Source organism: Catharus ustulatus, chromosome 22 (genome assembly GCF_009819885.2).
Source record: "Catharus ustulatus isolate bCatUst1 chromosome 22, bCatUst1.pri.v2, whole genome shotgun sequence".
Classification (NCBI taxonomy): domain Eukaryota; kingdom Metazoa; phylum Chordata; class Aves; order Passeriformes; family Turdidae; genus Catharus; species Catharus ustulatus.
The window spans coordinates 7,057,346-7,070,533 of NC_046242.1; the positions used below are offsets into that span (position 1 = coordinate 7,057,346).

Sequence of the window (13,188 nt, forward strand, 5' to 3'; positions counted from 1 at the left end):
CACAGCTCCATCCCAGGGAACCCCAGAGGGAGCAAGGGTGGGAGCCTATCCCAGGATAACCCCAGGGAACAGCAATCCCCCACTCCTGAGGGAGCTGCAAGTATTGCCCTCTCACACCTTGAATAGAAAACACCTGAAGCACATCCCCTTCCCATGAGAAAAACAAAAGCCACAGGGTGTGAGGAGTCATATCAAAAGTATTTTATTTCACAATTCTTTACAAAATAATAAGCAAAATGTGTATTGTTCAACATACAAATGGTCAATATACAAGGGGAATGGCAGGGGCAGGTGAAGCCCAGCCAGCCTCTGGGTCCCACGTCAGAAATTCACGTGGCTCCTGATGTCGTTGATCTGCTTCACCATCTCCCGGATGTGTTCTCCCCTTCAAGAAAAAATACCCCCAGTGAAAAGGCTGCACAGAACACAAAAGGTGGCACCTGCACAGAACTAAGCAGGAAGGGAAACACTCAATGATAGAAGCAGGGAATGGGAGCAGTGCCTGTCATCCCAGGCTGCCCTGGGGCAAAAAGCACTTCCATACAAACAGTATCCAGAGCGCTGCTCTCAGGAGCTGCACGTCCTGTGCTTCAGCCCCTCTGCCCCAGCCCCAGCCCCTCCTGCAGCCCAGCCCCAATGACACCTGAGACAGCTGCACTGAGAGGAGTGCCAGGGCTCAGGTTCCTCAGGAGCCCAGCGTGCACTTACTCCTCTCTCAGGACAGCCTGGATGCACTTGCTCTGGTAGGCACTGAGGCTGATGCTGGGCTTGCGGGGGATTCGCCCCTTCTCCATCTGTTTCTGCTGGTATTCCTTCTTCATCTTCACCTGGGAGGGGAGGAGAAAAGAGAAGGCCCCAGTCAGTGCTGATCCTGCTGCTGCAGTGAAAGCTTGTGTTGTACTGCAGTTAATTGGTTCTTTGCACTTCCCACAAGGAGAAGAGATGTCCCTGCCAGGCTGAGGAAGGGGGGAGCGCTCTGAGGGCTCACAGCGTGTGCAGTTTGTATTCCCAAGGGCCCAGAGCCCCTTTAGGACACTGGTGCTAATGAACACAGGTACAGCACTGACTGAGCTGTCAGTAACCTCCCAGCCTGGTTCCTCCTCTCACCTGTCTGATGGCATTGCTCAGGTGCTGCAGCTGGTCATGGATTGTCTGCAGTTCCTTCCTCATATCTTTTTCAGTGTCTGACAGAACAGGAAGCTGGGAGTGGAAACTCCGAAGGACTTTCTTCATCCTGTGAGAGCAAGAAATGTCTCTGAGTTAATTTCCCTGGTACCCAGCCCTGCTCCAACACCTGCTCCCTGGTGCTTTGGCCACGTTCCCAAGTCTCAGGGGCTTCACCTTCCCCTTGCATTGGTCTCAGGTGGCATTTCTGAGCATGGGGCTGGGCCTGCAGACAAATCACACCAAGCCCCAGCACAGGGAATTTCAGAAGCACATTCTTGTAACAAACCAGGGCAGCGGCTCCTGCCCACTCTGTTCTACCACACCTGCAGACTTTGTTGAACAGCAGTGGTGTGAGGTGAAATGGAGCCCTGTGTGCACTCACCTGTTCATGATGTCTTCTTGCTTCTCTTTGGCTTCCTCATACTTGTCAGCCAAGCGCTCGGCCATTTCCCGCAGACTTTTCCTGAAGGCAAGGGAGGAACAGTTCCTTACTTCAGATCCACACAGGACAAGCCAGGGGGTGGGAACAGGACAAGGAAGCTGCAGAAGCCAGCTGGAGGAGGGAGCAAACCTACAGCTTCACTGGGGCTGGGAATGCCTTCCCTTGGCACTTGTTTCACACAGGGCCTTGTCCAAAGCACCACCCCAGCTGCAGCATTCCTGATAAAGGAGACAGCTTCTACTCACCTCTCCTCTCGACAGTAATTCAGATCCTCCAGCTGTTTCTTCTTCTGTCCCCACAGCAGCTTCACTCTGAAGTAAACACATACCAAACAAAAATCAAACTACTTGCAAGCAGGGGAATCAGGATTTCTACCACACAGAAAATGCTGGGAGTGGGAAGAACTAAAGACACTGAAAAATGGGCACTGGTGAGAAAAACTTCCCATTTGGTCCTAAGTGTATAGTGTAAATAACTGGCTATGCTTTGAAGCAGCAGAGACTTAAGGCAATTTTCCTTTGTCAGGCCTAGTGCTGAGGTCAGATTTCCTGCCACCCACAGGCCCAAGCAGGCAGACACCATGACAAGAAAAGTATTTTATATGTGTGTGTGTTCACCATTTTTCTTCTTCCCCTATGAGCCACTACAGAGATCAATTATTAAACTCATCCCTGCTTTCCCTGATAACTCAGTTTTAAGTTCTGGTATTCATTATTAGTTTTACATTTAGCACATTTGCTCATTCACCAGGATTAGACCCACAGAGGAGGGTGAGTGCTCAGTGTTGCTGTGTCACAGAGACACTGGCCAAACATTTAAATGAGAATTCTGCATTACCTTTGCTGAATTTCCTCTTTTGCCAGGTCCTGCTTCAGTATATATTCCTCTCTGAACACCTGGGTGGCTCTGCTGAGGAGCTGAAGGCATTCTTCAGGGGGAGGAGCAGCATCTTTATCTGCAGATCTTAAGATTGAGATTTTTGCAGTCTTACTAACAGTTGTTTTGAAAGGCTAAACCATTTTCAGTGCTTATGGTTAAGGCTCAGGGCAGTTTGTTATGACAGTGAGGGATTACACTGAAATCCTTTTGCTAGAAATAATTTTTCTTTCATGAGGAAATCCCAAGGTAGCTTAAGATGCTCCAAACCCAATGGGTCAAACAATGAGACCCCATCAGCTGAAGGCAGCCCTGCTCTGAGCAGGAGAGCAGAGCCAGGTGATCACCATGGCTGGACTGGATGCCATCCCACAGGGACACAGGAGCTGTGCCCCAGCCCTGCTGTGCCCAAGGCAAGGTGCTGGTGAACCAGGAGCTGGCCAACACCCTCTGTTCCCAAGTGTTCCCACTTGAGGTGCCCCAGGAAAACACACATTGCTTACTTGAGGTGCAGGGGGTTGGCAGAGCTGCGCTGCAGGATGCCCTGGATGTGCTTCTCAAAGGAATGCTCCGACTCGGCCACGATGCGCAGCGGGGACACAGACAGCTCCTTGTCCTCTCTGGTGCACAGCAGGGGAGGGGAGGCAGGGTGCACAGTGCTTCTAGCAACAGCAGCACAGGGGAGAACACAGTCAGAGCACTCAAACTGAAACAGGATCAGAGCTCAGCTGGTACTGCAAGTGAGGAACTCCTCCACTGTGCAGTTCCTGTGTTACTGCAGGGGCTTCTCAGAGAAGCTCTTTCAGTTATGTGGTAAATGCTGCCCTAGCAGGACAGGTAAAGCTCACATCCCCACTCCTGTTTGGTTATGGCTCCAACTAGCAAGAATCACAAATATCCTTTGGCTAGAGGAGAATAAAGTTCCAGAACAAGGCAGGCAGGCACTGGAACAGCAGCATGACCTTCACTGGTCACTGCCCACCAGTGTGGAAACAGTGAAATAAAGAGAAGGTCTGTAGGAGAACCTGAGGTTAACACTGGCTCTGCTGATGGTACCTGCCCTATCTTAAACAGTGTCCTGCAAAAAATAACCTGAAAATCATATCATCCCCTCAAGGTGTTCATTTCATTGTGCAAATGCACATTTACACCACTCTGTATCTTTGCCTCCAAAGAAAGTAACTGGAAGCACAAACTAAAATCTACTTCTTTTCCCTTTCATGCACACATATCCCCATAGCCCATTAAGAATATCCACACCACTGTAAAGCCTCAGCAATACCACCAAGAACAGTTTTTTGTCCTAATGCTCACTAAAAGTCATCTGATTAATTGTATCCCCTACAAACACCTTATCAGCAGTAGGTAACTACTACAGTAACACTTTAGAGCTCAGCAGGGAGTGTTCAGAAAACAAAACTTCATTGTGTGTCCTAAGAGGTGCAGAAGCCTGGGTGTAACAATCAAAGAGTAATTGAAAAATAGGAATATCCTTTTATGGTCCTTTCCATGGACTTCAACATACAAGAGAGGCCTTGTAATGCACTCATAGGTGTTGGTGATGCAAATCATTGTGGGCCCCAGGACATCAGAAACGATCCAAAATCCTCTAATTGGAGCAGGTTGCCTGAAGGGAAGAACACAAAAAATTACCCAGTCAGGAAAGCTTTTTCCTGCAGTTGTGCATGTTCACTCTTTTGGGAATGCTCCAAGGTCAGGTAAATGGAAGGGAAAATCTCTGCTGGTATGACAGGTGATTTTCAGACACTAACACAAGAATTTAAGATACTACCCTAACTGGGCAGTAAGAATCCTGATACACAGACTGCTCAGTTGTATTGTTTGAAATTTTTGAGCTTACTTTATTACTTTAAAGGCAAGAATGCAGCAAAAGATGACAAAGCATAAATATTTTCCATAGCAAGTCCCCAGTTTGAAAGCAATTGAGAAAGGGTTTGTTTTTTTACCTGCATGGCAGTGGTTTTGTACAAAGAATATGTTCAACAAAGCACTTCTGTTCTGCCCCCAGCTCTTGTAAACTGTCTTTGTCTTCCTCATCTACAAGGAGACATGTCAGGATGCATCAGATCCACTCTGCAGGGTGAGGGATTCAGTAGCACCTGCACCCACCAGCCTGTTACTGGCAGATGTTCATCTGTTCCTCACTTCCCTCACTCACCTGAACCAAGGAATTTGTGCAGTTTATTGATCCATGTCAAGCCCACACTGTGGACACCAGCTTCGTGTGTGCAGTGGTATCTAGAGGGACATTTGGGATCTGAAAGTGAAGCAGAAAATGTAAGAGATGGCACTCAACTAAGAAAAACTCACTCTTCACACCTGCACTGCTGATCCTGTGTATCAACTTAGTGTCAGTCAGCTTTGACACCTTAGTGCAAGCACCAGAAACAGAGCTCCATGTGTTAGAGTCTAAAATACTGCTGAGTTGTTTGAACCCTCCCAGGCTTGCTCCTTCCACAGCTTTATTGAGGGCAGCAGGTAAATCCTTTCTCTAACCCCCCTGTTTGTGTGACACCAATGATGACATGCAAATAACTGGATCTTAAATGCATGGAATAAAAATCCACAAGCTGAACAACAGCCCTACCTCGGTGCAGCTTGATTGGGCAAGAGAAGTCAGACTCCAAAGGATCTTCTTCATCTCCTGTGGCCAGTTTCAGTGCAAGTTCTAGCTCAACACATTCAAACACGTACAGGGAAGGAATAAGATCAGATCTTGGGTCCCAGGACTTTTCTGACTGTAAAGAGCATTGAATTCTTCTGTGAGATATCATTTAAATAGGAATGACAACATAAAAAGCATCAAGAGTTAAAAGTTTTAATTACTGAGGAATGTAGTTCAAGTTTACTTAAAAAAATTAACTCAAACCCAAGGTTTCTTAGAAAATCCTGCTTAAATTAGATCAAATTTGATCAAAAACTGATCTACTGTCAGAGTGCACAGGACTGAGATTTCCAATAAGTGTCAGGGAGCCACAGGGACTGGCTGAAACAGGAGAAAGACTCACTACCTCATTCCAAAGAAAATGCAGCTTTGGCACTTGGCACACACTTCCAGCCATCCCGCCACCTTGCAGCCAGGAACTTGGATTAAAGAAACAAAACTGCCTCCAGGAAAAAAACCCAAAGCAAGGCAAGGTACCTGCTCATCATCCTCTTCTCCATCCAGCACCACACAGTGGTAGAGCATGCCCGACTCGGTGGCAATGACCAGGATGTTGGGAACGCAGGGCAGGCACAGCACGGCGCAGGCGTCGTAGCCGTAGTTGTCCTCGGCCGCCGGGTGCATGGGCAGGGGGCCCAGCAGCTTCCCCAGGCTGCCAGCGCTGCAAGGGACAGGAGTTGTTCTCACAGCAGCTCTGCAAGGCTGGCAAACAACAGCTTGGAGTTCTAAGTGCCTTCTGCACATTGCAAGTCTGACCTGTAGCTCCTTGCTGGAGATCTCAGAGCTCATTTTATTGTATTTTATGTTTTCGAAGCAACCAAAGCTACACTGCAAAAATTCACCAGGAAACATTTTCATACGAGAACACAAAGTACTCATGGAAAGCTCAAGTTAGTGATTACTCAACTGGCTTCTTGCACTCCAGCAGCATTTTGTGTTGTGGCATTTCTTTGGGCAGAACTTTAGATGCACTAAGGCCAGAGGCACACAGCACTCCTTCTAACCCAAGCACCACACTCTTTAATGTTCAGCCACAGGAGATCTAACTTGGAGGTCTTGCACCATCTTCTCAGTTTTCTAAAGTAATTCCTTCTTGTATCACTGATTAATCATCCTGACTTTCCATTGCAGAATATGCCTGTGAACCTCCTATGCTCTTCAAATATTTCCTTTCCTAGGATGCCTTGGCTCAATGAGCCTCATCCATAGCTAAGGATGTTTGTGCTGTGACCTGGAGGCCACAGAATACACTGAACAGCCTTAGAGCCTCTGATCCTTTTACAGCCCTGTGTCTTCATATCAGATTGCTGCTGGTAAATAATGCACAGTGCATTCTGAGCAGTGGAAGCTGCACCCATAATGTTTGGATAAGAAAGGACAACACACAGTTTTTGGATTCCAGTCTCTCAGCAGTACCACAGAGACAGAACAGGTTGCAGTGAGCCCAGCATCCCTCACAGAGTCCCAGTCAAGCTGAGAGGAGACTCCCTCACCCCAGCACAGCACAAACATGCAAGCAGCTGTGAGGCCTGAGGGTAAGGCAGTACCTCTGGAGCAGGCTGATGTAGGTGAGGAAGGTCTCTCCATTCTCATACAGGATGTACAGGGGGTAGCCCAGCACCTCCTCCCTGCCGCGCTGGCCCAGCACGTGCTTCGGCACCGGCACCTGCGGCCCGAAGTCGAAGGCCACGGCCGTCTCCCCCAGGGACGCTGTGTAGGCTCTCCTGAGACAGGCAGAGAGAGCTGGGGTCAGCAAGGACTGAGAGCACCATGTTTAACGTGGTCCTGAGAGATGTGCTGCCACATTCCTGCCAAACCCCACCCAGCAGTGCCCTGCAGCACAAGGCTGTGAGTGACACCTTCCCACGGCACATCGGTTCTGCAGTGCCCCCACAGCTTCAGAGGACACAAGAGGTGTTCTGGTACTCCTGTGAGGCACATCAGTGGTCCAAGATTCCCATTTCCAACCAGGCCCAGAGGGAAATAAAAACATAATCTATTTTCTACTCTGTTTTCTACATTCCTCACTCAAAAACCCATCCTTAACCCCATCTTAAAGTCAGTGTGTGTTCTTCAAACTGCTACTCTGACAAACACTTGACTGTACAGTTTGTCACCACTTTGTTTTAGAAAGATGGGGGAGAGGAAAGGGAGAGGAAAGGAGAAAGAAAAAGAGAAGAAACAAAGAAAAAGAAAAGAGAAAAAGAAAATTAAGGCAGGGGAAAGTGTAAGTACTCTGCTATGAAGAAGTGCTAGCACCATAGAATTCATATCAGATTTTCAGGCACATTTATCACTTATTCATTAAAAACACAACTGAGAATACTGAGCTTATTCTGGAGAAGCATTCCAAAGTACAAGAAGCCACACCAACCCTGTTTTGATTGCAAGGGTCTCCTCCTCAGTGTCCGAAAGCACGATCACTTTGATGGGTGTCTGAGGCACCTTCAGACTGTAAAACCTGGGGGAAAGAAAGAAACAGCAGCCACGTTCATTCTGCTGGCACTGCTGCACATTCCCTGCTCACACAGGAACAGCAGCTGCTCTCAGTCTGAAATTCCTCCCATCCCGTGGTTTTTACTGCTAACTCTGGTAAAAATGGCAGGATGCAAATACAAAGTGACAAATTAAGACTGGACGTGACACAAAACCCACACTTCAGATAATCAGCCGTTATGGGGTTTACCTGATGGTGTTATCAGATGTCAAGAGCACAATGTGGGGCTCCAAGGTGTCGCAGGGGTACCAGGCTGCGTGCTTCAAAGTCAGGGATGTTGAGCTGGTGAAGAAGCGTTCCGCAATAGGAATGGTGCTGCAATACAGAACACAGACTTGCACTGGGACCAGGAACACACAAGCTACTTCTAAAGGGAAGTGGGGGCAAGAAGAGCTGGAGACACAATGAGGTTTCAAAGCCTTAGCTGTACTACCCTGAAAGCTGGAGAGGCAGCTTTAACTTGAAGCCCTCTATTATTTCCCCCCAAATATCTGCTTTTAGCTGCCACAGCTGAAAGATCCCAGAGAAGCTGCCCCATCTCTGGAAGGGTCCAAGATCAGGCAGGGCAGGGCTTGGAGTCCCTGACCATGGCAGGAGTTGGAACCTGTTGGCCTTTAAAATCTCTTCCAACCCAAACCATTCCATGATTCTTTGAAAGACCAGAGAATACTAGAGGAGCATCTTGCTCTTCAGCACTTACAACAGGTTTAGAAGGTCATTTATTTGGGTCAATTGACAAGCAGCAAAACCAAAATAATTTCATTCTTGACAGCCCCACAACCCCAATACAACCTGTACCTTCCACCAGTGTCTTCTGTATCTGCCTAACATCAAGAATGAGGCTGTGGAGGAAGAGTGTCAGCACAAGGATGTCATTCACCACCTGGGGTCTCACCCACCTACAGTTCACCGTGGATTTCCCACCTTCAAACTCGGAATTCTTGCCCCAGCGCTTGGGCAGCTCCAGCACCATGAGCCCCTTGGTCCCAATGAGCGCCACATGGTGCTGGGCAGGGCTCAGCAGCGTCTGGTGCACGTCGAAAAGGGGCGGGTTTATGCACAGAAGGGTCTGAAAACAGAAATGTTACAGGGAAGCACAAGCCGCTCAAAGCACTCAGAGCAGTACAGCTCATCTTTATTTTGGATGGTGATTTACACGGCATGGAATGAGGCACAACCCGGCCCCACGGCACAAAGCAGTGCGCTCCTTGGGGAAAAACACCCCAGGGCGGGCTGAGGGAGATGAATCGCCCAGGGGCCTTCAGGGAACAGACCCGTGCCCACCATGGCCCTACTCCCCTCACACCCCCCTCACACCCCTCTTCCCTCACGGTCCGCCCAGCCCCTCATCCCCTCCTCTCCTCACGGCCCCTCACACTCAGCCCCTCCCTACATCACCCCTCATTCCCTCACACCCCAGACGCCCCCACCCCTGGCCCCCTCACAGCCTCCCCATTCCCTCACACACCCGCTCTCCCCACACGATCCCCTCACCCCTCCCACGCGCCGCTCCCGCCGGCGCTCGGCGCGGGCCGCACCTGGTATCGGCCGAGCGCGGCAGGGTCGGTGCCGCCGAGGCGGCGCAGGCCGATGGCGAGCAGGGCGGCGGCGGGCCCGTCCCAGAGCAGCAGGTCGGAGCCCAGCCCGCACAGGAGGTCGCGGAGCCGCGGCGGGCGGGGGGCGGCGGGCGCGCGCTCGCGGAGGCGGCCGAACAGCGCGTGCTGCGGCAGCGCCGCGCGCCACTGCTCCGCCGGGCCGCAATCGGCCGCCATCGCCCCGCGCGCCGCCGCCCTGACGTCACGCCCCGCGCGGCCAATCGGCGCCGCCCCCCGCGGACTACATTTCCCGGCGTGCCCCGCGGCCCCGGCGCGCTGCGGGCTCGGCGCGATGGCGGCGCCGGTGCAGGGGCACCGAGCGCGGTACAAGAGCCCGGGCGGGCCGTCATGGAGGGAGACGTACCGCAGGGTGAGCGGGGAGGGGGCTGGGAGGGGGGAATATGGGTTCTTTCCTCCTTTGGATCCAGGTCAGTCTCCCCGGTGCTGGCCGCACCGGTCCTGCTGGGGCGGGTGAACCGCGCCCCGTCCGAAACTCTCTCCTAGCCCGGCCCCGAACTCCCTCGGCAGCACCCAGCATTCCCGCTGGGAGCTGTCATCCAAATCCCTGCAGCCCCTCCGGGACATGGCCGGCCCCGCTCCGTTCCGCCATCTCCAGTGTCTTGTCCCCCATCCCTCCCTCCAGCCCCCCGCTCCCCCGTGTCCCCCTCAGGGATCCCCGTGTCTCGGCCTCTGGGACACAGCTCCTCCGCCGTGTCCCCCTCAGGGATCCCGGTGTCTCGGTCTCTGGGACGCAGCCCCTCCGCCGTGTCCCCCTCAGGGATCCCGGTGTCTCGGTCTCTGGGACGCAGCCCCTCCGCCGTGTCTCACCCCTTGGTTCCCCCGGGCATCCCCCCCGTGTCCCGCCGAGCCGGTGCTAACTCTCCCGGGCTCTCCCCTGTCCCCAGCGCTGCATGGAGCGGCTGAGGAGCAGCCGGGCCAAGCTGCTGGACCGGTACCGCCAGGCCGGGGACGGGGCGTGTGCGGCAGCGCCGGGCGCGCTGCTGGTGCAGGAGGTGATGGAGCAGGAATGGCAGGAGCTGCGGGACAGGCTGCCCGGCCTCCACGGAGATCAGCCCATGGAGCAGGTCAGTGCTGGGCTCTCAGCATCGACACCGGGTATGCGGTACAGGAGTGTCAAATACAGCTCCCTGTGGGGCTGACTTCAGCTTCTCACTGGAGCTGACAAAACTCAAGAGCTTCAGGGTTTCCAGTTCTACAGCTCAGGCAGGGTGTCGAGCTGTGAAAGTGCCTTTGGGCATGAGAGGGGAATTTCTTTATTTCCTTCACAAACAGCCTGTGGATTATAGCCAAGGGTTGATTTCCTCATCTGTGCTTTTTATAGCTGCTCTGTCACTTCCCTCTTCTGAGAATGCAAATGAAACCTGAATGTCTTAAAAAGCAAGTTCTTGGACAGGCTGTACTTGGATCCATTCTGGCTGGCTCTGCACATATCTTTACAGTACAAGTTGCTTCCCACAGTGCATGGGTTTGCAAACACAGACATTTACTATACAGGAGAGTGAGTGAATTTCTGTTGCTCAGTCAGGTGCTGGAAGTGAGAAAGTGGCTGGAATGGGAGGATCACTGACTGATTCACCTTTCAGATGCTGGAGGACCCTGATGAGCTGGCAGTGCTGGAAGAGATCCAACAAGAATTGATCTTGCAAGGTAAGATCTTTAACACATCTTCTGACACCTATTTGATGTGTAACATCCCTGACTTGCTAGTAATGCAGAATAGCTGAGGCTGCACCCCTTGGTTCTTGCAAACCAGGTGATACAGGGGAAGAGCCTCCTTAGAAATCTTGGTGTTGAGGATTTGAGGTATTGAGATCTCTTCTCACAGTTTTAAGAGTTAAAGTGGCATTTTAAGGTGTGGGGGAGAGGCCAGAGAAACAGGACTGAGATGTCTGCTAGCTCTAGGACCCTTTGTAAATCAATTCAGAATGTTTCTAAAGTGCTGATAGAAAGACCCATATGAGACAGCTGATCCGTAGGAAAAACTGCGTTAGCAGGAGTGATTTCACAAAGTGTAGAAATCTGACTCAAAGGAATAAAAGTTCTTAGAAACTCGTACCCAGCCCAGCCTGCGTGTGCCCAGCTGCTTTGCTGGTTACCAGGCCAGCCCTGAGGGGTTTTGCTGTGCTGTGTTGTTGCAGAGCAGTTGGTTATCGAGGAGTACGAGCGGAGCCTGCGCTTCGATGAGGAATGTCTCAACGCCATGCTCGACGGCCTGGATGCCACTGACGGGGTCATCTGCCCAGTATGTAGGAAGTAAGAAAGCCCTTGGCATTGGAATCAGATTGTCCACCCTCCTACAGCAGTCTGGGCTTAGAAATGTGCAGAGAGAGGCTGCTGTTCATTGCAACAAAATAAAAATGCCTGAGCAATGATATAAATCTGTTGGGGGGGGGTAGTTGTGTTTTTGTTTCTTCGTGGTTTTACCTTGCTCTGGGTGTCATGATGCTCATTGTTTCCTCTTCCCAGGAATAACCTGACTGTGAGGGCTCACTTGGTTTGTTGCCAGTGTGGATTGTACATCAGCACACAGGTAAGCTGCAATGTGACATGTGTGTGGCATCTCTGCTGCTGCAGAGGCAGTTTTGAGCTACAGACAGGAACTTAGCTGACTTTTAATCAATTCTTCTCAGGATATGACAGAAGAGAAGCTTCAGTCACTTCTGGAAAGCACCTTGACAGAGCACAGCCAGAGGTGCTCGCACAGCCCTGAGTTCACAGTCACCAGTGGCATGGAGGAGGAAGCCAGCCTGCTCATGAGCTGCTCAGTGAGTGTAAATGTCAGGTTCCTGGAAAGGATCTCTGCTTGGATCCATGGCTCAGTTACATGGGCAGAAACCACAAGTCTGTTGATCCCTGGGGTTTGTGTGGCTGTTTTTTCACAAAATTCCTTGGAGATGGCTTTACCTTTGACCAGCAGTAACCATAGAAGAGAAGTTGCAAAGTGCACAGCTTTAACTGCTGGATTAGGGACTCTTTCAAGGACCTGTCAAATTTAGTGCCCTAACTTTAGCCAACACTTTCCAGGTTTTATGTGCACCATGTGTTCAGATAAGTGGTTCATGGAGAAGAGTTTTAAAAATTATTTGTTTAACCCTCCTCAAAAACTTTGTCCAGGTGTCTCAGAACACACAGCAGCCCCTTGGCTCAAGCCAGAGCTGATACTTTGTAATGTAAAACTATGTGAGGACAGTGTTAGGGGCAGAGCATTTCAAATAGAGCCATGGAATTTTTTAAGTTGGAGAAGACCCCTAAGATCAAGGCCACAACTAACCCATGTCCCCAAGTGCCACATCTGCAAGTCTTAAATCTCTCCAGGGATGGTGACTCCACACTGCCCAGGGCAGCCTCTGCCACTGCTCAATGACTCTTCTGTGATTTTTTTCCCCCAATCAATAGTTTTTCCTGTTCAAATAGTTTTGAGCTTTGTACATTAACACAACTTCTCTGTTGAACGTTTTTGTGAAGGTCTGTGACTCCTGGATGATTCTTCTCTAAGGTGATTCAGATGCTGCTTTACTTCTGGAAGACTTCAATACTAACTTCACCCAGAGCTGCTAGGACTCTTGTGTACATATTTCTAACTGCTGTGTCAAAAAGACACTTCAGAAGGCAGTAGTATTGCCTTGACCTGCACTTTTAATCACACAGGACATGTTTTGAAATAAATATATATTTAGTTTATTTTGGCCATGGTGTTATCTTGATTACTACATCAGTGATCTCACAACTCATGTTGGACTCTCTTTGAGTTTAAATGAACCTTAAATAAATAAACTTACTAGCTTAAATAAACTTAAAACCTTTAAACAGCAATTGGAGGCACCAGTTCAAGTAGAAGTGCTCAACCATCACTGCCACGGCTGTGCCACGGGGAGGAGCTGTGACACAGACAAACTCTGCCATC

The 13,188-nt window shown here is 50.5% G+C and overlaps 2 protein-coding genes across 3 annotated transcripts; one reads left to right on the forward strand and one right to left on the reverse strand.

Annotated features, from left to right (window-relative positions):
- Positions 1-179: 179 nt before the first annotated feature.
- On the reverse strand, positions 180-9,440 carry NUP88 (nucleoporin 88). The gene is made up of 17 exons (XM_033078484.2): positions 9,207-9,440; positions 8,568-8,737; positions 7,858-7,983; positions 7,546-7,632; positions 6,719-6,895; positions 5,649-5,832; positions 5,094-5,244; positions 4,665-4,763; positions 4,453-4,543; positions 4,011-4,112; positions 2,989-3,147; positions 2,447-2,572; positions 1,855-1,920; positions 1,550-1,630; positions 1,108-1,234; positions 709-827; positions 180-385 (listed from the first exon to the last, which is right to left on the reverse strand). Exons 1-17 carry the CDS (start codon positions 9,438-9,440, stop codon positions 322-324), a joined length of 2,163 nt encoding a protein of 720 aa, XP_032934375.1. The 3' UTR covers positions 180-321.
- Positions 9,441-9,538: 98 nt separating this feature from the next.
- Positions 9,539-12,965, forward strand: RPAIN (RPA interacting protein). 2 transcript variants are annotated; one of them, XM_033078529.1, is made up of 7 exons: positions 9,539-9,633; positions 10,169-10,348; positions 10,868-10,931; positions 11,423-11,537; positions 11,751-11,814; positions 11,915-12,049; positions 12,750-12,965. In XM_033078529.1, the coding sequence occupies exons 1-7, from the start codon at positions 9,556-9,558 to the stop codon at positions 12,777-12,779; spliced, it is 666 nt and encodes a 221-aa protein (XP_032934420.1). In that variant the 5' UTR covers positions 9,539-9,555; the 3' UTR covers positions 12,780-12,965. The 2 variants fall into 2 exon arrangements, 1 of the variants encoding a protein (XP_032934420.1); XR_004419960.1 differs by lacking the exon at positions 12,750-12,965 and having other exon boundaries at positions 11,423-11,526; positions 11,915-11,936.
- Positions 12,966-13,188: the final 223 nt, after the last annotated feature.